The sequence below is a fragment of the Balaenoptera musculus genome, chromosome 12 (assembly GCF_009873245.2).
Source record: "Balaenoptera musculus isolate JJ_BM4_2016_0621 chromosome 12, mBalMus1.pri.v3, whole genome shotgun sequence".
NCBI lineage: Eukaryota > Metazoa > Chordata > Mammalia > Artiodactyla > Balaenopteridae > Balaenoptera > Balaenoptera musculus.
Window position 1 is genome coordinate 72,587,658 of NC_045796.1, and position 22,216 is coordinate 72,609,873.

Here is a 22,216-nt window from a genome sequence, read left to right on the forward strand (position 1 = left end):
TGATGTTAGTATTCCACTCACTAGATCACTTTTCTTTGTTATACACACACACACACACACACAATCAAGTAATCACCCAATCAGCTGTCCATTTGTCTCATCCCTCAAAACACCATGATTTATTAGCTATTGGCACAAATTCCTGCAGGTCAAGGCAACCTGATTGCTACTACAGACTTCTGCCCATTTCAGTAATTACAACCATCTTGCCTTTGATAGTTTTGTATTGCTACATGGGCTCTGTCATTGAGAAATCTCATAACCGCACTGATACTGGGGAGACTAGTTCCACAACAGCAACTCCTGTTAATAACTCTCACCTGTGGAGGACAGACATCACCAAGTTTTTTCACAGATGCTGGCCTCTTCCTCACCAGTGAATTCCTTCTTGCCTTACTGAAGGGAATGTCCTATGAATCCTCCTGGGGAGCAAAGTCAGATGCTAGGTTCTAGATATCACAGGTATCTACTCTAACATTCCCATCTCTGTGAGCCTTCTGACATCTTCCTTAATACTCTGCCAAAGCAATTTCAGCATGTCTACCTCATTTTCCTATTGGCCATTATCACATTCAGGCTTCAAGGAAACATCCCAGCAGCAGACGAGGACCAACGCCAGGTGTTCTCACTAGAATGTTGAACCTCAAGGCATGAGTGAGTGTTCCCATGTCAATAAATCCTTATGCAGCCTTATTTTATTCTCCCTACCAGTTCAATGCTCTCAAGATTCACTCCTACATGTGTTCCCCCAGTTCCTTTTAGTATATATAACGTGGGACCTGCACTTTCTGTAAACCATTTCCTCCCAGAGCAAGGATTATATTTCTGTGCTCAGAAGATGTTTGAGACCTGACCTGGCCTGACCTCACTGGCATGGAGATGGTGAGTGGTGGCAGGGCTGGATCCTGAAGAGGACAAGTGTCGTCTTGTGAGTTGCCTTCCTGATATGAGGGTCTCTAAGTCTTTGCAGGCTCTTCAGGCAATAGGAGGATGCTCTCTTTTAGCAAAGGGAATGGGACTGCTTCTGCCAGTGTGGAGAGTTCAGGGAAATCTGAGAATTCAAGATTCCCAGAATCATTTACCCAAATGTCTATATTCCTGGTTTCAGGATTTAACTGTTTTCAACCAGGGCCCTAACTCAGGACACCCAAAGAGGCTGTGTCTTCATTCTCCTTTGCACCTATGCAGCAGAAAATGATGATCTCCTCAAATGCTGATAGAGGCCCTTGGCATTTACCATGTGCCTTGAATCGATTTTGGCTGACCTGAGCCAGTCGTTTTCCTTATTTCAAAGAATTCAAAGAAATCAATAAAAATCCAGTCATCCTTATAATTACCACTGCCACCATACCATTCAAGTATAACAGAAAGTATATGAGTCAACCCTTCATTTTCCACCTGTACCTATGCCCAATGAACCTCATATGATAATCCTAGAGCTGTGTTCCAATGGTTATCACCACCCCATTTCCCATTAGTAGTGGGATCTTCATTGCCATCTGACTGTTGAGTTACTCAGTTCCTAAATCCCATCCTAATGGTCCATTTTCCAGGGCTAATCCTGATCTATCTATCTTTCCTAGTGTTTGCCTGAAAGCAGAACATGAGACAGAGCTCTGCATGAGAGTAATTTACTCAGGAATGGGTTGCCAAGTAGCAGTAGCCATGAACAAGGAGAATGATGTAGAGAAGGATGGAAAGCCAATACAAGAATGTGCTATCAAGTTGGTCTCTGTTGTGAACAACTGGTTCTGGATCACAGAGGACATCCTGATTAGTCTTATGAAATGAGTATGAACACTGTCCAGGGTCAATAAGGGGAATCGTTTGTTCATCAGCTCCAGCCCCCACTGATCAAGCTTGGGCCTGTAGAGATTAAGTCCCCCACTTCTAAGTTGCAAATGTTGAGTGCTGAATGGTTACCCACAAGGGTCAGAGAAGTCCCAGGTATCAGAAAGCAAGCAGTCCGCACTGCAAGCTCCAGGCAGGCCCACGGACGAGCTACACCTGTGTGTAGCTAGTGACAGCCTGAGTGGCAGTGGTCCCAGTAGCTGTGGCGAGAAGAAAAAACGAGGCCAAGAAGATCTGAGGCTACTACGAATGTGTGAATTAGTGGGAAGGAGGCCGAATTTGCAAAACGCTTCCTAGTAGGGATGGGTGGAGAAAGCTTCCTAGAGGAAATGAGGGCTAAATTGAAACCTAAACCACCTAAAGGATGAGTAGAAGTCAGCAAGGGTTGATAAAGACAGGCCATTTTCAGTGAGAAAGAAGCTTTCTCCATCTTCTCAGAGGTTGAGGTGGCTTCTAATGTCTTCCAACCACACCCTACTTCTTCTACAATAGCAGTGGTCATACAGAATTGCAATTGTCCGATCACTTATCTGCTCCACTAGACCAAAGACTCTGTTAGGGCAGGGATTATGACTGTCTTCGCCCACGCAGCAAATATTAGAAACAAAAGAATAAACTTAATTGAATTGTCTTGTAGATTGTAAAGATTAAGTGAAGTAATGCATGCACAGCTCCTAACAACTAAAGTGCTCAGTAAATAGTAGCTTTTTAAAATCTCTATTATTATTCGAATCTTTATCATAGGGCACAGTTCTGGCATGTACACATTTGTATCGCAATAAACACTTGCTGAAAGAAAAGTTCAGGCCGGACATGTTGAGGTCCTTAACTATGTCTGCCAGCAGCAACGCTTTCAACTGCTGTCGCTTTTACTTTTTGTATCCTAAATGCTGTCCTCTGAAACTCCAACGTGCGTTGTGTTCTTATTTTTTTAGAGGAAGGAATAGCAAAAATAAAATAAAAATCCAAGAAAGTAATTGTAAGATGCCGCTATAGAATGGGGGGAAAGGAGGGGTAATGGGGAACCATAGCGATGTTCTGATATGGGTAGGACTTGGGGTGTGTCTGTGTGCTTTCAATTTCTTGTCCACTAGATGGTGGAACAGAGTCCCTATCCTGGCAACAGAGTTCTTCAGCAAAGGTTACAGGTTCTCGCACAACGCCCACGCAGGGCTTTGCACGTGAAGGGAATCACCCAATAAGTTAAACTTTTTCAAGGCTTCCGCTTGTAAACCAGAAAGCTGAAACGACACGGGAGGCAAATGTTAGGGAGAGGTGAGGAGGGAAGAGAAATGCGGAAAGACAAGGCGCAGGGGAGCTAAACTACATTTCCCAGGAAGCCACGGGCGCACCTGCCACACCCACCACGCCCGTTACGGCGCTCGCGACCCTGTCGTCCATCCACCGCCCCAAGGAGCCCAGAGAAGGCCACGGAGTCTCCACTGGTGCAGCAGCGGCGGCGGCTCCAACCCGCCAGATTGTCCTGCTGAGCCACGACCACTCCACCCTGCGCTCGTAGAGCCGAAGAGACACTCACCGCTGCCCCTCTGCTCCCGCGCGCCACGTGACCAGCTCCGGTCATGTGACTCCAGAGCCTGGCAGCTGAAGTCAGTTACCCTGGCAACTGCTGGCCCCCCCCTCCCGCCCCCTCAGACCGTCCGGGAAAGCGGGGAATTCAGAAGCAAAGGTAGGTGAGGCGTGCATACTTGCTTCCCTCCCACTCGGTTCAGCAGGGCCCAGGCTGTGCTCAGACCCGTTGCTCAGGGTTTTAGTTTCGGGTCACTCCCTTCCGCCACCCCGGCTCCGCTGCGGGGGCGTTTTTGTCTTCCCGCCGACTCCGGAACTCGCCCTTCCTGGGGCCTGGGACCCTCTGAGTGGGACCCGCATTTGACCCACAGTTTGGGGCCAAGACCTTAACCGCCCACACACTGAACTGAACAGAAATGCAAATGAGGGGGAGGAGGTGTTACCGCGCAGGCTGAGCAAAGTATTGTCCAGATCTCCACACCTCCCGCCGCCACAAAAGGAAGCTGAGGTCGGAGCTGCCTCATGGAGTTATGGTCCAGAAGCTGGCGCAGATCCGAAGTTGGATTCTTTAGGGAGACTGGGGAGAGTTGAGCATTGCAAGTCACCATTGCGTAGTTTTTGTTGACCTTCCCTCCATCCAAGAGAAACATAATTTGTTCTAATTTGCTCCATTAACTTTGTTTTAGGTAGATTCTGAGTCTTACGGTATTAATCCAGAAATTTGTATCTGGAAACGCCCGCATATCAGGGAACAGTCTATTTTTCAAAACTTTTTGATATGGATTGATAAATAACTAGCTGAATGATAAGATGGCACAAACTCTGTCCTGCGCTTTGCAAAAGGGAAACAGTCTTTTGGATTTGCTAGTTTTTACTTTTTAAAAGTTTCCTTGAGAAGCCCTGGTTTGTTTAAGGGATGTTAAATAACACACACACACACACGCTAATATGCATAGATTTAGGAAATATTCTTGAGGCCACTTTTTAACAACTGGATGTTAAGAATGAAAATGTAATTCTCAACTCTAAGTCAAACTGTGAAAGCTGCTTTTCCAAGTCAGTTTTATTAATGAATTAGAAATCTCTTGTCCAATTTACTGGTCAGTAATTGTGTGTATATGCTAAATCAAGAGAAATGTCTGAAGTTCAAGTCTGACGATTTTTATGATGTGATTTGGATTTCCTTAAAGGATGTTTATTGTCTCTTGCCATTTAGTGTTTCCAGTGTTGTAAATACTTCGGAATGTTTACTTTGGGAAGGGAAAATTATTGATAATGGCCCACTATTCCAAAGAAGAGCTGGATGAAGAGTTTGAACAGTTCATGAAAGAGGTAAGTTTATATTTTTAAAAGCTATATTGTAAATTGTCCCACAAGAAACTCATTCTTCTAGGATGCAAGCAGCCTATCATCAAGCTCTGTCACCTGTTTCCAAAATATATCTATCATCCCTCTAGTTCTCTCCCTTTTCACTGCAACTTTCCTAAGCCAGGACACCAGCATCTCACTAGGCTACTGCAACAATTCCCACGTACTGTCCAAGCGTTCCTTCACCACACTGCTGCCAGCGTGGTTTGTCACATAAATCAGACTCTGTTACTCCCAATGGAAAACACTCTATTGGCCTCCCATCACATATAGAGTAAAATCCAGACTCCTTTCTGTGGCTTACAAAACCCTGGATGATTTTGCTCATGTCCACCTCACTGACTATACACTGCTCTTCCCCCTTTTCCATTCATGCCTTTTTTCTCCTCCAGACACGCCAAGCTCATTTCACATTAGGAGCTTTGTACTGTTCCCTCTGCCAATAATGCTGTCTGTTTCTCTATCCTTTACCTGGCTGGTGAAGATCTCTTTTTAAAATCACTACCTAAGAGAGGTTTTTTCTGTTGATCCAGTAAAAAAGTAACTACCAAGTTCCTTCTTATACCATGTACTTAATTCTCCATGTAGCTCTTAGAACCATTCATTATTTCACTTGTTTAGCTCTCTTTTCTGCCTCCCTTAAGAATGAATGGTCTTTGACATGACAGCTGTATTTTTTTTTATTGAAGTATAGTTCATGTACAATATTATATTAGTTCAAACAGTGATTCAATTTTTATAGATTATACTCCATTTAAAGTTATTATAAAATACTGGCTGTACTCCCTGTGCTGCATGATATATACTTGTAGCTTATTTATTTTATTCATAGTAGTTTGTGCATTTTAATCCCTGCCCCTACCCCTATTTTGCCCCTCCTGCTTTCTTTCTTCCCACTGGTACCCACTAGTTTGTTGTCTATATCTGAGAGTCTGTTTTCTGCTTTGTTATATTCATTTGTTTTATTTTTTTAGATTCCACATATAAGTGATAACATACAGTATTTATTCATCTCTGACTTATTTCACTAAGCATAGTACCCTCCAGGTCCATCCATGTTGTTTCAAATGACAAAATTTCATTCTTTTTATGGTTGAGTAACATTCCATCATATATCTATATACCACACCTTCTTTATCCATTCATCTGTTGATGAACACTTCCATATCTTTGATAGTGTAAATAATGCTGCTATGAACATTGGGATGCATTTATCTTTTCAAATTAGTGTTTTTGTCTTCTTAGGATATATACCTAGGAGTGGAATCACTGGATCATACAGTAGTTCTGTTTTTAGTTTTTTGAGGAACCTCCATACTGTTTCCATAGTGGCTGTACCAATTTACATTCCCATTAATGGTGTACAAGGGTTCCCTTTTCTCTACATCCTCACCAGCATTTGCTATTTGTAGCCATTCTGACAGGTGTGAGGTGATACCTATTTGGGGTTTTGATTTGCATTTCCCTGATGATTAGCTATGTTGAGCATCTTTTCGTGTGCCTGTTGGCCATGTATATATCTTGTGCCCATTTTTTAATCAGGTTGGCTTTTTGTTTTTTTTGTTTTTTTGTTTTTTGATATTGAGTTATATGAGATGTTTGGATATTAACCCCTTATTGGTCATATGATATGCAATTGTTTTCTCCCGTACTATAGGTTCTTTTCATTTTATCAATGGTTTCCTTTACTGTGCAAAAGCTTTTAAGTTTGATTAGGTCCCATATGTTTATTTTTGCTTTTGTTTCCTTTGCCTTAGGAGACAGATCCAAAAAAATATTGCTACAATTTATGTCAGAGTGTTCTGCCTATGGTTTCTTCTAGGAGTTTTATGGTTTCAGGTTTTATACTTAGGTCTTTACTCCATTTTGAGTTTATTTTTGTATTGATATATGGTGTGCGAAAATGTTCTAATTTCATTCTTTTACATGTAGCTATCCAGTTTTCCCAGCACCACTTACTTCAGTAAGAGACTGTCTTTTTTCCAATGTAAATTCTTGCCTTCTTTGTTGTAGATTAATTGACCATAAGTGCATGGGTTTATTTCTGGGCTCTCTGTTCTGTTCTGTTGATGGATGTGTCGGTTTTTGTGCCAGTACCACACTGTTGTGATTACTGGAGCTTCCTGGTATAGTCTGAAGTCAGGGAGCTTAATACCTTTAACTTTGTTCTTTTTTGTCAACATTGCTTTGGCTTTTCAGGGTCTTTAGTTGTTCTGTATAAATTTTAGGATTATTTGTTCTAGTTCTGTGAAAAATGTCATACATGTTTTGATAGGTATTGCATTAAATCTGTAGCTTGCTTTGGGTAGCATGGACATTTTAACAATATCAATTCTTCCAATCCATGAACACGAGCTATCTTGCCATTTCATTGTATCATCCTCAGTTTCCTTCATCAGTGTTTTATAGTTTTCAGACTATGAGTTTTTCACCTCCTTGATTAAGTTTATTCCTGTGTATTTTATTCTTTTGGATATGATTTTGTTTTAATTTTTATATTTATTTATTTATTTATTTTTGGCTCTGTTGGGTCTTCATTTCTGTGCGAGGGCTTTCTTCTAGTTGTGGCAAGTGGTGGCCACTCTTCATCGCGGTGCGCGGGCCTCTCACTATCGCGGCCTCTCGTTGCGGAGCACAGGCTCCAGACGCGCAGGCTCAGCAATTGTGGCTCACGGGCCCAGTTGCTTCGCGGCATGTGGGATCCTCCCAGACCAGGGCTCGAACCCGTGTCCTCTGCATTAGCAGGCAGATTCTCAACCACTGCGCCACCAGGGAAGCCCTGGATATGATTTTAAAAAGGATGGTTTTCTTACTCTTTCTGATAGTTCATTATTAGGGTATAGAAAAGCAACAGATTTGTGTATATTTATCTTGTATCCTACAAAGCTACTGAATCCATTTATTAATTCTGAGAGTTTTTTGGTGAAGACTTTAGGGTTTTCTATATGTAGTATCATGCCATCTGCAAATACTGACAGCTTTACATCTTCCCTTTCAATTTGGAAGCTTTTTATTTCTTTTCATGTCTGATTGCTCTGGCTAGGACTTCCAATACTTTATTAAATAGAAGTGGTGAGAGTGGGCATCCTTATCTTGTTCCTGATTTTAGAGGAAGAGCTTTCAGTTTTTCACCAATGAATATGATGTTAGCTGTGGGTTTGTCATAAATGACCTTTGTTACGTTGCGATATGAGTTTAGATACCAACTTTGATGAGAGTTTTTGTCATGAATGGATATTGAATTTTGTCAAATGCTTTCTCTGTATTTATTGAGATGATCATGTGACTTGTTAATGTGGTGTATCATATTGATTGACTTGCAAATATTGAAACATCCTTGCCTCCCTAGAGTAAGTCCTACTTGATCATGGTGTATGATTCTTTTTATATATTGTTGAATTCAGTTTGCTAATACTTTGTTGAGGATTTCTGCATCTATATTCATCAGAGATATCAGCCTGCAGTTTTCTTTTTTTGTAGTGTCTTTGTCTGTTTTTAATATCAGGGTAATGGTGACCTTGTAGAATGAATTTGGGAGTGTCCTCTCTTCAGTTTTTTGGAACAGGTTGAGAAGGATATTAGCTTTTTGTATGTTTGGTGGAATTCCCCTGTGAAGCTATCCTGGACTTTTGTTTGCTGGACATTTCTGATTACTAATTCAATTATACTACTAGTGATTGGTCTGTTCAGATTGTCTGTGTCTTCCTGATTCAGTTTTGGAAGATTGTATGTTTTTAGAAATTAATCCATTTCTTAGGTTGTCCAATTTGTTGACATGTAACTGTAGTATTCTCTTATGATTTTATTATCTGTGATATTGGTTGTTAGTTCTCCTCTTTCTTTTTTATTTTGTTTCTTTGGGTCCTCTCTCTTTTTTCTTGATGAGCCCCTGGCTAAAGGCTTATCAATTTTCTTAATTTTTTGGGGGACTTCCCTGGTGGCAGAGTGGATAAGACTCCACGCTCCCAATGCAGAGGGCCCGGGTTTGATCCCTGGTCAGGGAACTAGATACCACATGCATGCTGCAACTAGGAATTCACATGCCATAACTAGGGAGCCTTCATGCCGTGACTAAGGAGCCGGTGAGCCACAACTAAGGAGCCCATGAGCTGCACCTAAGGAGCTGGTGAGCTGAAACTAAGGAGCCCTAGAGCCACAGCTAAGGAGCCCGCGACTACAACTGGGGAGCCTGCCTGCCACAACTAAGACGCCATGCAACCAAAAAAAGAAAAAAAAAAAAACCTTTATTATTTCAAAAACCCAGCTCTTGGTTTCATTGATCTTTTTTATTTATTTTATTTATTTATTTTTTGGTCTCTATTTTATTTATTTCCTCTCTGGTATTTATTATTTCCTTTCTTCTGCTGACTTTGGACTTTGTTCTTCTTTTTCTAATTCCTTTAGATGGTAGGTTATGTTGTTTATTTGAGATTTTTCTTGTTTCTTAAAGTAGGCCTGTATCACTGTAAACATTCCTCTTAGAACTGCTTTTGCTACATCCCATAATTTTAGAAAGTTGTGTTTTTATTTTCATTTGTCTTAAGGTATTTTCTGATTTCCTCTTTGATTTCGTCATTGACCCATTGTTTTTTTAGTAGCATGTCATTTAGTCTCCACGTTTGTGTTTTTCCCATTTTTCTTCCTATAATTGATATCTAGTTTATACCATGGTGATCGGAAAAAATGCTTGATATAATTTCTGTCCTCTTAAATTTGTTGAGACTTTTTTGTGGCCTAGAGTGTGGTCTGCCCTGGAGAATGTTCTGTGTGCACTTGAAAATAATGTGTATTCTGCTGGTTTTGGATGGAATATCCTGTAGATATCTATTAAGTCCATCTGGTTTAATTTGTCATTTAAGGCCAGTGTTTCCTTACTGATTTTCTGTCTGGATGATCTGTCCATTGATGTAAATTGGGTATTAACATTCCCTACTACTTTTGTATTATTGCCAATTTCTCCATTTATAGCTGTTAACATTTGCTTTATATATTTAGATGCTCCTATATTAGTTACATATATTTTAATGAATGTTATATCCTCTTTTGTATTGATCCTTGTATCATTATACAATGCCCTATTTGCCTTTTGTTATAGACTTTGTTTTAAAGTCTGTTTTGTCTGATATGAGTATTGCTACCCCAGCTGTCTTGTTTCCATTTGCACGAAATAACTTCTTCTAACCCCTCACTTTCAGTCTGTGTGTGTCTTTATCTCTGAAGTGAGTCTCTTGTAAGCAGCATATAGATGGGTCTTGTTTTTTTTTTTTAATTTTATTTATTTATGTATTTATTTATTTATGGCTGTGTTGGGTCTTCGTTTCTGTGCGAGGGCTTTCTCTAGTTGCGGCAAGTGGGGGCCACTCTTCATAGCAGTGCACGGTCCTCTCACTATCGCGGCCTCTCTTGTTGCGGAGCACAGGCTCCAGACGCACAGGCTCAGTAGTTGTGGCTCACGGCCCCAGTTGCTCCGCGGCATGTGGGATCTTCCCAGACCAGGGCTCGAACCCGTGTCCCCTGCATTGGCAGGCAGATTCTCAACCACTGCGCCACCAGGGAAGCCGGGTCTTGTTTTTTTGTCCAATCAGCCACCCTATGTCTTTTGATTGGAGCATTTAGTCTATTCACATTTAAAGTAATTATTGATAAGTATGTTCTTACTGCCATTTTGTTACTTTTTTCTGGTTTTTGTACTTATTCTCTGTTCTTTTCTCCTTCTTTTTGTTTCTTCCCTTGTGGTTTGATGATTTTCTTTAGTGGTATGCTTGAGCTCCTTTCTCTCCAGTTTTTGTGTGTCCATTGTTGGGTTTTGATTTCTGGTTACCATGGGGTTCATATATGTTGATCTATGGTTATATCTACTTGTTTTAAACTGGTAGTCATTTAAGTTCAAACACATTCTAAGAGTTCTACATTTTTTTCTCCCCATCCCAACATTTTGTGTTTTTGTGTCATATTTTACATCTTCATGTTTATCCCTTACCTTTTTATTATAGTTATAGCTGATTATACAATTTTTGTCTTTGAATCATTGTACTAGCTTATTTAAGTGGTTGATCCACAGCCTTTACTATATATTTGTCATTATTAGAGGGGTTTTTATTTTCCTATACGTGTCTACTTCTTGTTGTAGCATTTTCTTTTCCACTGAGAGAAGACCCTTTAACATTTCCTTTAGGGTCAATTTAGTATTGATGAACTCTTCTAGTCTTTGCTTGTCTGAGAAGTTTTTCATCTGTCCTTTAATTCCAAATTATAATCTTGCTGGGTAGAGTATCCTAGGTTTTAGGTTTCTCCCTTTTGCACCTTAAATATATCATGCCATTCCCTTCTGGCCTGCAAAGTTTCTGCAGAAAAATCAGCTGATAGCTTTTGGGGGGTGGAGTTCACTTGTATGTGACTCTTTGTTTTTCTCTTGCTGCCTTTAGAATAATCTCTTTATCTTTAACTTTTAACATTTTAATAACACTTTAATTGTGATATGTCTTGGTATGGGTCTATTTGGGTTCATTTTATTTGGGACTCTCTGTGCCTCCTGTACCTGGATATCTGATTACTTATTCAGGTTCAAGAAGTTTTCAGCCATAATTTCATCAAATAAATTTTCAACTCCTTTCTCTCTGACTTCTCCATCTGGGACACCTATAATATGAATGTTGGTACACTTGGTGGTATCTCAGTGTTCCCTTAAATTGTTTTCATTTTTTAAATTTTTTTTTTTTCCATGTCTGATTGGGTGATTTCTGTTATTCTGTCTTCCAGATCACTTATGCATTCTTCTGTGTCACCTAGTCTGCTGTTAATTCGTTCTAGTGTGTTTTTCATTACAGTTGTATTCTTCAGTTCTGGCTGGTTCTTTTATATTTTCTAGTTTCTTGTTAAAATTCTCACTGTGTTCATCTACTCCTTTTTCAGCATTCTTATTACTAATGCTTTGAACTTCTTACCTGGTAAATTATTTACCTCTGTTTCATGAGTTGTTTTTCTTGTTCTTTTGTTTGAAACAAATTCTTCTGGCTTCTCATTTTGTTTAACTTTCTCTGTCTCTATGAAATTAAGTGAAACAGTTACCTATTCCCATCTTGAAGGGGGTGCCCCTTTGTGGGAGTGTCCCTGTGCAGTCTGCATGTGCCTGGTGGCTTTGGTGGGAGAGCTGGATCTGACGTGAGCCTGAGTTGTATCTTTCTCCAGGGTGTGCCGGCAGCCATCACTTTGGTAAGAGGTGGGACTGGAGTTGAAGGGGCTCAAGGCAGAGCCAGGTGTGAGCCAGGGCTTCTCCTCGCTCAGTGGCCAACACCACCCTATGAGGGGTGGGAGCGAGTCCCAAGGTGCTGGAGCAGAAGCCCTGAGGGTTGGGTCCCAGCTGGTTCTGTTCCCTGTAAGCATGTACTCTTTCCTCTCCCAGCATTGTCACATTGTCATCTTTGCCCCAGAGAGGAGTAGTGCTGGAGCAAGAGGGGCTGGAGTAGGGGTTTGGCTTGGGCCCGGGCTTGTGCCAGGGTGGTCATAGGAAAGCAGCCAGAGTCCCGTGCACTTTCATTCTGCTTCCTCCACCTTGTTTCGGGAGTAAGGAAACATGTGCACACTCTTCACGAGCAAGAGTCTTGGTTTCTTACAGCCCCACTGTCGGTCCCACTGGTTTTATAACCAGCTATGGGGACTCTCATCTTCCCAGTGGCAGACCCCAGGGCTGTGGCCCTCAATATGTGGTTCTAGCCACCTACTCCCCAGAGTGGGTTTCCAAGCCTTTTAATCCCCTTCCTTTTCTGTGTCCCTTCCCTGGGGAACAGGTCCTGACCTGATCACTTTTCTTCCCTTCCTACCCGATTCCATATGGGTCTTTCTTACAGCTTGTTCCACTTAACGTAACAATTTCAAGGTTCATTTTGTATTGTCATATCTATCAGTACCTCATTCCTTTTTTTATAGCTGAATGATATTTCATCGTATGGATTTGCCGCATTTTGTTTACCTACTTATCAGCTGATGGACTTTGGAGTTCCTTCCACTTTTTAGCAATTATGAATAATGCTGCTATGACAATTATATATAAGTTTTTGTGTGGTTGTATGTTTTCACTTCTCTTGTGTGTATACCTAGGAGTGGGAATGCTGGGTCATGTGGTAGCTCTATGTTTAACCTTTGGAGGAACTGCCAGACTGTTTCCTCAACAGCTGTGCCATTTTACTCTCACCAGAAGTGTATTAGTAATATTAGGGTTCCAGTTTCTCCATATCCTCACGAGCACTGTTGTTAACTGAGGGGCCAGCTGTTTTGTTTTGTTTCGTTTTTAATGATAGTAGCCTGGAAAGCAGTGTGGAAGATTGTCAGAAGTGAGAATACCTACTGTGTATTAGACAGTAGGATGGGCATTCTCTGTTTCTTTGCTGATCTTTGCCACAGCCCTGCAAGGTCAGTGTCGCCATGCTTGTTTTATATATGTATAAACTGAAAAGAGGCGTAATTTTCCCTAAGCAACAGAACTAGCTTATTTTGAAGTTAAAAGTTTGAACTCAGATCTATCTGGCTCCAAAAACCTATAGTCCTTCTTTCATACTTTTACGTAGCCATGGGTTTAGGAGGAAAAAACTGAATCTGAGGCAGATTGTCAGAGTTTGGTAAACAGCGAGAGATAGAAAGGAGAGAGAAATGGAACATTTCAGGGTGACAGTGAAGTATAAGACTGTGTGGAAGGTGATGCAACTAAAATTCAGATGGAGTAAAGAATACTCTTTCTTTTCTCCTCCCCTCATCCTGCCTGGTGGTCAAGGAAGACAGTGAGTTCTTTTTGAAGATTTAAAAATGGCATTCTTACAAGTCATTGGGGTAGAGTTGTTTGGTTGGCAGGTGGAAATGTGTGTGTAGTCATCTCAGAAGTTTAAGAAGTGCCCCAGGTACCAATGTCCTAGTTGGGGGACCATATATAGTATTTGAAAGTGGACAGGCCTTAGTTAGAGAAACCCAAGTTTGAATCCCAGCTCTGTATCACTTACTGATAGTCGCAACCTGGGCAAGTTGCTTAACTTCTCTGAGCTTACTTCCCCATCAGTAAATCTCTGCTGGATTATTTAAAGACTGAAATAACCTGAGTATAGATCCTGACATAGAGCAGGCAAGTAATTAATAAACGTTGGTTTCTTCTCCAGAAAAAGTGTGTAGAATAAGGATAAAAAGGACCAAGAGCAGAGTCCTGGGGAAGTCTCGTGTTAAAGAAAAGGGCAAAAGGACCAAGAGCTATTAGAGTTGGTTAGGAAAGGTCACAGAGGTGAAGTATAACCTGGAGGAGGTGGTGCTATGAGGTCGAAGGGAGAGATTTTCAGGAAGTGAGAGTTGGTCACCATGTCAAACTCCATGGTATGATCAGGGAGATGACTGACAGTCATCCTTTATTTGTGGCATGTAGGAGGCCTGTGGTGACTGAGGAGAGCTGTTTTGGATGGGGACCAGATTTTAAGGGGTTTAACAGTGACCTGGAGAAGTTAGAATGTACATAAAGGAAAGGTGATAGGTAGAATGAAAGGGAGGTAAGAGTAAGGAACTTTGCCTGTTTGCTTTGTTTTGTTTGTTTGTTTTCATTTTTTTAAGTAGGGTAGACTTGAGTGTCCATTCTTACTTATACTATACAATTATGCCAGGTGCTGTGCTAGGCCGTGGGGATGCAGTGACGAGCAAGTTTATAACCTGAGGGAAGGAGAGCAAGGAGATTGAGGAGGGAGTGCGGTGCAGAGATGCATTAGGATAACCCAGCAAGCGAGAACTTGGTGAGGCGGCAGGTGGCCCCTCTGCGGGTTCTCCTGGGGGTGGAGGAAAGAATTGCTCTTCTGAGAGAGGAAAGCAGTGTCTTAACGGGTGAGTTTAGTGGTGGAGTGAGGGGAAGGAGAAGGAGGGTGGTTTTTGACCTAAGGTCTTTATTTTCTCTGTGAAGAGAGAGCCCCAGTTATTGGCTGAGAGTAAGGGTGCTAGATTGGGGTTAGAGTAGGGGTTTAGGATTGTAGTAAGATTTTGAACCTGAAGAGTAGAAAAGGACAAATAAAAGTTTATTAAAGTTTATTAATCATTGTGACAAATGCGAATTTCTCTGGTAAACACCTCACACTCAGTTCTTCCTGGTCTTAGAATTTTGTGTTCTTCTAGAGAGATGCTAGGTGATTTTGCTCAATCATTATTTATTCTTAGACCCGAGATAATGTCTAAAAAAGGATTATATCCTTGTATTCCTTCCTGATTAGGTTTCTTGATCAAGTTTTTTATTTCTTTGTTGTTATTGTTGATGTTTTTCTCCTTGGTTCGTCTGCTTGTTTAATTCTGGGTATGAAATCAATATTCAGAGATGTATTCTTGATGTTTAAGTTATTTTGACCCCATAAGTCTAGAAATATATGAATTTATACATAATTGCTGAGAATGTTTAGGTGATAACTGAAATATCAGAGAACAAAGAAACATTTTCAGTGATAAATCTAGGATTCTTGAATTTAAAATTCACGAGCTTATATCTGATTTAGCTTTCAGATGATTCTTTTGAAAATTCAAATAAAACACCAAGACAACCTAAAGAAGTGAAGGAGAATGATACAGTGCCATGGTGGATAACTGAAGATGAATTTGAAGATGGTGGTAAATATTGCTGATTTTTAATTTCAAATTATTTGACCACAAGGAGGCAGTCAAGACTTTTAATTCTGGATTTTCTCACCATGCTTTTAATAAATATATAAGGAAAATAATACTAATAGTGTAAATTTTTGAAGTTTGACTTGATTTTGATATTACTTAACTTTATGATATATTTCCTATATAATAGCGAATCTATGTTTCTGCATTATCAGATTATTTTACATTGAAATAATTTATCGTTACTCAATTTAAGATGGTGAATAATATTAGGTATATTTATATATTGTCATGTTTAATGGTAAATTGATTTAAAGTGATGTAATAAAATATTCTGACAATGTATTAATGTCACTGCATTGGGAAGATTTTAACAAATCTGTAGATTTTGGTATTGCTCTCTGTTAATGACAGTAGAAAAAAATAATTTTATTACCTTAATGGTAAATAACTCATTATTGATCCTGTCTAGCACATGCGTATATCTTTTTTGGAACTATTCCTACTCGCATCTTTACAAATAGAAAATTACTCTCTGGGTGTTTTCTTCAATATAGCTACTATATATGATACTGCTGTATTCGCAAAGATCCTCAGATTACCTCTGTTAAGTACCTATGTTCACACTATTTGTGTATCACTAAGCACCATTTTATGAACTGATAGGATTTCTATATCTCTTCTTTTTCCTTGTGCTCCTTGACCCTCAACAGTAAATAATAAATGTGTTTAATAAATAAATGTTACTGTGAATTTGATAGTCACTTCTCTGTTCTTCTTAACACTTTACAGTAAGGAATTGCCTTATTGAAAAGTTCAGTGTGTTTTCATAAATCCATAAACCATGCACAGTGCTAAAGTTTGCATGTGAAGAATTCTTTTTTAGACTCTTTCCCCCTATTGATGCTTGAAAAGGATATTATGTGATTAAGTGCTATTGAAATAATTGACAATGATTTGTGACTTATTTAGCATTAAAATCTTTTTCTAGAAAGTAATGAATCAGAGATGGAGTATGCAAACTCACCCGAAAGGGAAAGAATAGGTCCTAGACCAACACTTGAATGTAACCTGACTAAAGATACTAAATTTTTTTTAAAAGAATGTATCAATCAGAGTGGATTTGATTAGTAAAGGATGCAAAGGATACTTAGGAAGGAGACTTTGGCAGTGTCCATTTAAACACAGGGGAAGAAGGTTTCTCTGCCCAAGGGTATAACCTGGTCCCTGGTTCAGTCACAAACATTTATTGAGTTCATGTTATGTTCTGAGTACTTGGCACTAGTATGCAAAGACAAAATATGATTCCTGCCATCAAGAGTGTAGAAGCTTCTAAGGGAGAATTGAACACCCCTTTTGAGAGGAATGCATTCCCAATCTTACATAGACGCCATTAAACATCAACATTGAGCTACTTCAACCTTATAATTTTGCTTTCTCTTTCAGTTGCCATAAGGACAAAATGTTCTGCCTAGTTAGTGAAACCGTCTAATTCTCCTACTGGTTATACTCTTCATTATAAATAACTGAATTGGATCTTGGTTTCAGTTGTATTAGTCTCTCATGAGGTTGGTTAGTGTGGGTCACATCCCTGAGTCCATCTTCAGAGCCGGGCTGAGACCCTGGACAGATGCCCCGACGGCACCCTGACCTTGGCATGTATGTTTTCATTTGAAGTGCCTATAGATATATCTCCTGATTTTCTCCAGCTGTGTGGAAGTTATTATTGGATCAGTTAAAACCATTATTCACGCAGAGCCATAAAATAATTTGATTCTAAAGCCTTTCCAATAGGATACTAAGTAGGAAATTGAAGTCACAATTTGTAACTTCTCAATAAGGCTTCCTTCTAAGTAAAAGTGGTATTTTTCTAATCTTATTATTTGTATTATATAGTTACTTTTTTCCATATGTCAGTTTTTTACAACAAATATATACTGCTAGGGTAAAGAAATTTTGATATTGTATAACTTCTCCAGTGTTTTCTAGTGCTTTTAGAATGAAGAGCAAAACCCTACCCCCAGCCTATGAAGACGAGCATGGTCTGACCGTTGACTCCTGCCCTGGGATTACTTCCCCAAGTGGCATGGTATACTGTATTAAGTACTTGTGCTTCAAAATAATTTTTAAAAAATCTCGTCTCATTATGCAAGTTTTTGAAATATTCCACTTAATAAGATGCACTGCAATCAAATAGAATTGTAATTTTTGTTTTGTGAATTTTTGGTCTGATGGAATTTTATTTCATAGACCAGATTTATTTCATAGCTACTGTCTACTAGTATAACTAATATAACAGTATAGCTAGTCTAAGCTAGTATAACAGTACTACTGTGTTGGCATAGTAGTCAAAACAATTCTCTTAACATAAATATCCAACTATATTAAATCCCATCCCAGGACTACTTGGAACAAATGTAAGCTATTTGAAAACAAAGAAGACTTCTCAGCCTATTATGGAAATAGAAGAGGAATCTGCTGAAAGGATTCAGTTTCTTAAGAGCAGTGGAACCTCTATCTTAAGTATTGACAGCTTAGAGGCCAATGGTAAGAATTGTGATGGATGTGCGTTGACAGGTTAATTACTATGCTTATAATCAGGATTTTTAGAAAAGTTAACTCATAACTATCTTGGAGCCTCCTTTACTGAAGTGTGTAGACAGATTTAATATCTTCCTAGAAGGTTTAGAATTATACCTCTGGAGAAGCTTCATAGCCTTACATATTATAATGAATATAAAGCTATATTTGAGTAAGAGATTAAGTGAAGTATGTTTCAAATTTTTTGAAGTCTTACTATGTAATGTCAATAAATGCATCATTAAAATTAATTTTTTCAAAATTCTATGTGTTAATGAAATATATTTGTGCTTTCTATTTAGAGATAGTAGTTCCTGAGCTCAATCATAGCGTTCTTGGATTGGGATTGGACACATTAGAAGAGCAAGAGGAAAAAGAGCAATTTTTTGCCAGGCTTGAGAAAGGCTTCACATCTTCCATTGATTACTCAAGATTAAATAAAGAATTGGATTCTAATGACTCCACACATTTTAAAGCTTTACATAGGTAATGTAAATACAATATAAACTAATCATTGAGTGATTTTTGTGTCTTTCTGTATTTTTGAAAGGCTGCTAGATGCATGGAATTGAAGAGGTAAACATATATAACAGGCAAAATTTAAATCTTATTTTTAATTCTATTTTCTCTTCATTATTTCTGTCAGGGGTAACGTGTGTGTGTGTAGAATATGATTTATGTATACATATATATATATATATATATATATATATATATATATGGGCTGGAAAATGTTGATGTGTATTTGAGAGCCTCTAGAGGTGTGAAATTTCATGCATGAGGTACTTTTGAAATGAATAGCACATTGCCAAATAGACCTAACTAGGAAGGTAATTTGTTAAGTGATTTTCCAGAGATAAGGTCAATAAGAGAGTCAGTAAGAGAGTTTGTGTCCTACCTTTGTGTATGGTTGACCCTAATGATTATTAGGAGACCTCATTTATCCTGGAAATTCTACTAGTTGACTGAGCGGGTGCCTTGTAAGTGCCGTAGACCTTTGGCATTCTCAAGACTTCTGTGAAACCTGATATCTTTAATTTCCTCAGTTTCAGTTTTCCATTTAATTTTTTAAATCATAAATGGAAGCCAGATTACAATTTTAAGATTTTAAGAACACCAAACTATATTTAAATTAAGGGTCAGGAGACTCATAGCCTCTGGTCATTAGAGTGCCTGGTCTCCTCAAGATGCTTATTTTCTCAGACAGTGGACAAAGCAGTGACCCTTACGGACTGTGCAGGGTCTGAGATTTTTACCCTACTTGCAGGCTAACAAGTCAGCCTGCCAGTTTTATGAATGCTGACAATAGACACAAGATTCCTGGGTCAGAAACAAAAGGACTTTATTTCTCATCACAAAAGCAGGACCTGAGGGTCACGTTTATTTGCCTTAGTTTCCCATGCCCCACAAGGTTCACGGAGTCCATAATGGCTGTTTGCCAGTGCAATGGGTTGCTTTACAGGAGAGGGTCACTGAGCTTGGGGAACCTTTGCTTTAGAGCAAGCGGAAACAAGCCTGCTGTGGGGGCAGAAACATTGCCTCGTCTCTCAAAGTTGCTCACTGCGCACAACCCTGAGAAATGACCTAGGAAGGAGGGTCTGTGCCTTGCGTTCTTGGCATACCCAGCAAGAACACCTAGGGACCCTCAGGGCCCATGGTGGTTGCCTGTCCTAACAGTGACACAGCTTAAACATACACAGGTTTGCTGGCCACAAGTTTTTGCCCCTTTGCAATATTTCTTAACATTTCTTTGTTCTTAACGATATTCTTAACTACTGATATTTCTACGCAAGAACAGCCTAGTCAGAGTGCAGTAGTGTATTGAGTATGCAATGGTATTTTCTGCTACTGTTATTAGAGTTTATAGTTTCTTGGATCTGCTAATAATCTCACTAAAGACATGGTTGGGGGACTGAAAAAAGTAGAACTGATTCTTTGGTTTGAAGGAAGGCAGTATCTGAACTAATATATCCAATATAATTAAAAGTAGCTCTCTTGTCACCTTGCTGAGTATTTACTGGCTCAAGGCTCTCTTTCAGCTTCCATTTCAGGATGAAATTGCTTATTAGCATGTAAATGCTGATTCTGGCAGTTTTTTTCTGGTCTCCACATAGACTTCACTGATTCTTACAGCTTGCGGTCAGTTCCTAATCTTTAGCGTAGAAAGGCTGGCTGGGCCCTGAGACGTGTAAATGCACATATATATGTATAAAATTGTGTATATTTGTGTATAAAATTAAGAAAATGGCATTTTTTCCCCTTTGTATTACTTTGGCAGCTACAATTGGTCTTAGATCCTTTATTTTCAAAACATTTCCCTCATAGCTTCCCAATTTTTAGCTTTTGCTCGAACAAAAGTACTTGAGAAGAAATATGTAATGTTAGAGGTTTTTAAAAAATATACACAAAATATTGCATGGTAATGTATTATTAACATGTAATACTAAATTAAGTAAATATTTTTCCAGTAATCAAGCTAATGTGGAACTGACTGAAGATAAACATGAGGATGAATCAAAACATGAAGAACTGGCAGGTAATTTCATTGGTTCTAAAATTTACAGTATTTGAAAGGATAATATAGCTTTCAATAAAGACATTGATAAGAGAAAAATAAAAGGAAAATCATATTATCTTGGAAAGAGCTTGAACAGGTAGAGTGAGTTGCCTACAGCACAATTGGAGCTACTAAGAAATTGTTGTAAGTGCAGGACTGCTTCGTTTGTTGGGAGTGGGTAGTGGACCCGTTTGGAAGACAGAAAAAGTACTTTTGTGCTAGGACCAGGGGAATGTGTGCAGTCAGGACAAATACCTCCAAAGCATGGTGAGGGAGGTGTGTCTTTTTCCATCTTTTGACTTTTAATGTGTCTGTGTTTCTATATTTTAAATGGCTTTCTTTTGGTAGCATATAGCTGAGTGTTGCTTTTATATCCAATCTGATAATCTCAGACTTTTAATTGAAGTTTCTACCCTTTGCAAAAATATATTAATTGGTATGGTTATTTACTGTTTTGCCATTTGTTTTTTTAATCTTCCCATCTTTTTTTGGTTATTGCTTTTGTGCTACATTTTATTGGATTGAGTATTTATACCATTCCATCTTAACCCTGCTTTTGGCTTGTTAGTTGTACTTCTTTGCTGTATTTTTTTCTTAGTTGCCCTGTGATTCACAATATGCATCTTTATCTTATTAGAGTCTACTTTCAAATAACATTATACCACATTACATGAATCTTAACAGTAAACTCCCCCCAACCTTTTTGCTATTTTTGGCATACATTTTTCTTCTGCATATCTTAAAAACCCCACAATGCAGCAGTATTATTATTATTATCATTATTATTGCTTTTAACAATCTGTTATCATTTTAAAAAATTTTTAAGGAAGGTAAAAAAATTTATACATATGTAAAAATTTATATTTATCCATGTATTTACCGTTCCCAATGACTTGTATTTCTTTGCATAGATTTGAGTTTCTTTTTTTTTAACTTTTTATTTTGAAATGAATTTTAAAAGTTTATTTTAAAATTAAGATATAATCGATATATATAACATTATATTAATTTCAGGTGTACAACATAATGATTCAATATCTATACATTGTGAAATGAGCACCATAATAAGTCTAGTTAACATCTGTCACCTTACATAATTACAAAAAAATTATTTTTTCTTGTGATGAGAACTTTTAAGACCTCTTCTCTTAGCAACTTTCAAATAGTTGCTATCTAGTATTACTTTGAGTTTCTATCTAGTATTATTTTTGTTCAGCATGAAAAACCTCCTTTTCATGCAGTGCAGGTCTACTAGGAATAATTTCTCTGAGGTTTTGTTTATCTGAAAGTATATTTTGACTTTGTTTTTGAAGAACACTTTTGCTTGATATAAAATTGTAGGTAGTTTTTATTTCTTTGAGCACTTTAATGATTTCATTCTATTGTCCTCTGACATTATTTCTCATGAGCAGTCAGTGGTAATTCCTGTTATTGTGATTTTGTATATATGTTGTCTTCTTTTCCCTCTGTTTTCAAATTTTTCTCTTTAGGCCAGTTTTGCGGCAATTTGATGAGGATGATCTTGGTGTGCTTTTCTTGTATTTATCCTGTTTGGAGCTGGTTCAGCATCAATTGATCTGTGAATTTATAGTTTCCATCAAAATCAAAAAATGTTTTTGCCATTAATTATTCAAATATCATTTCTGCCACCCCTTGCTTTCTGATCCTAATTACAAGTATGTTAGAAAGTTATATTTTGTCCCACAGGTCACTAAGACTATT

At 38.6% G+C, this 22,216-nt stretch overlaps 1 protein-coding gene across 1 annotated transcript in view; it reads left to right on the top strand.

Annotated features, from left to right (window-relative positions):
• Positions 1-3,267: 3,267 nt before the first annotated feature.
• CEP162 (centrosomal protein 162) overlaps positions 3,268-22,216 on the top strand; it is a 92,423-nt gene continuing 73,474 nt past the window's right edge. The window contains 6 exon segments of the mRNA XM_036872160.1: positions 3,268-3,538; positions 4,595-4,710; positions 15,249-15,360; positions 17,758-17,904; positions 18,240-18,423; positions 20,406-20,473. Coding sequence (XP_036728055.1) covers positions 4,654-4,710; positions 15,249-15,360; positions 17,758-17,904; positions 18,240-18,423; positions 20,406-20,473 — 568 coding nt within the window. The 5' untranslated portion in view covers positions 3,268-3,538; positions 4,595-4,653.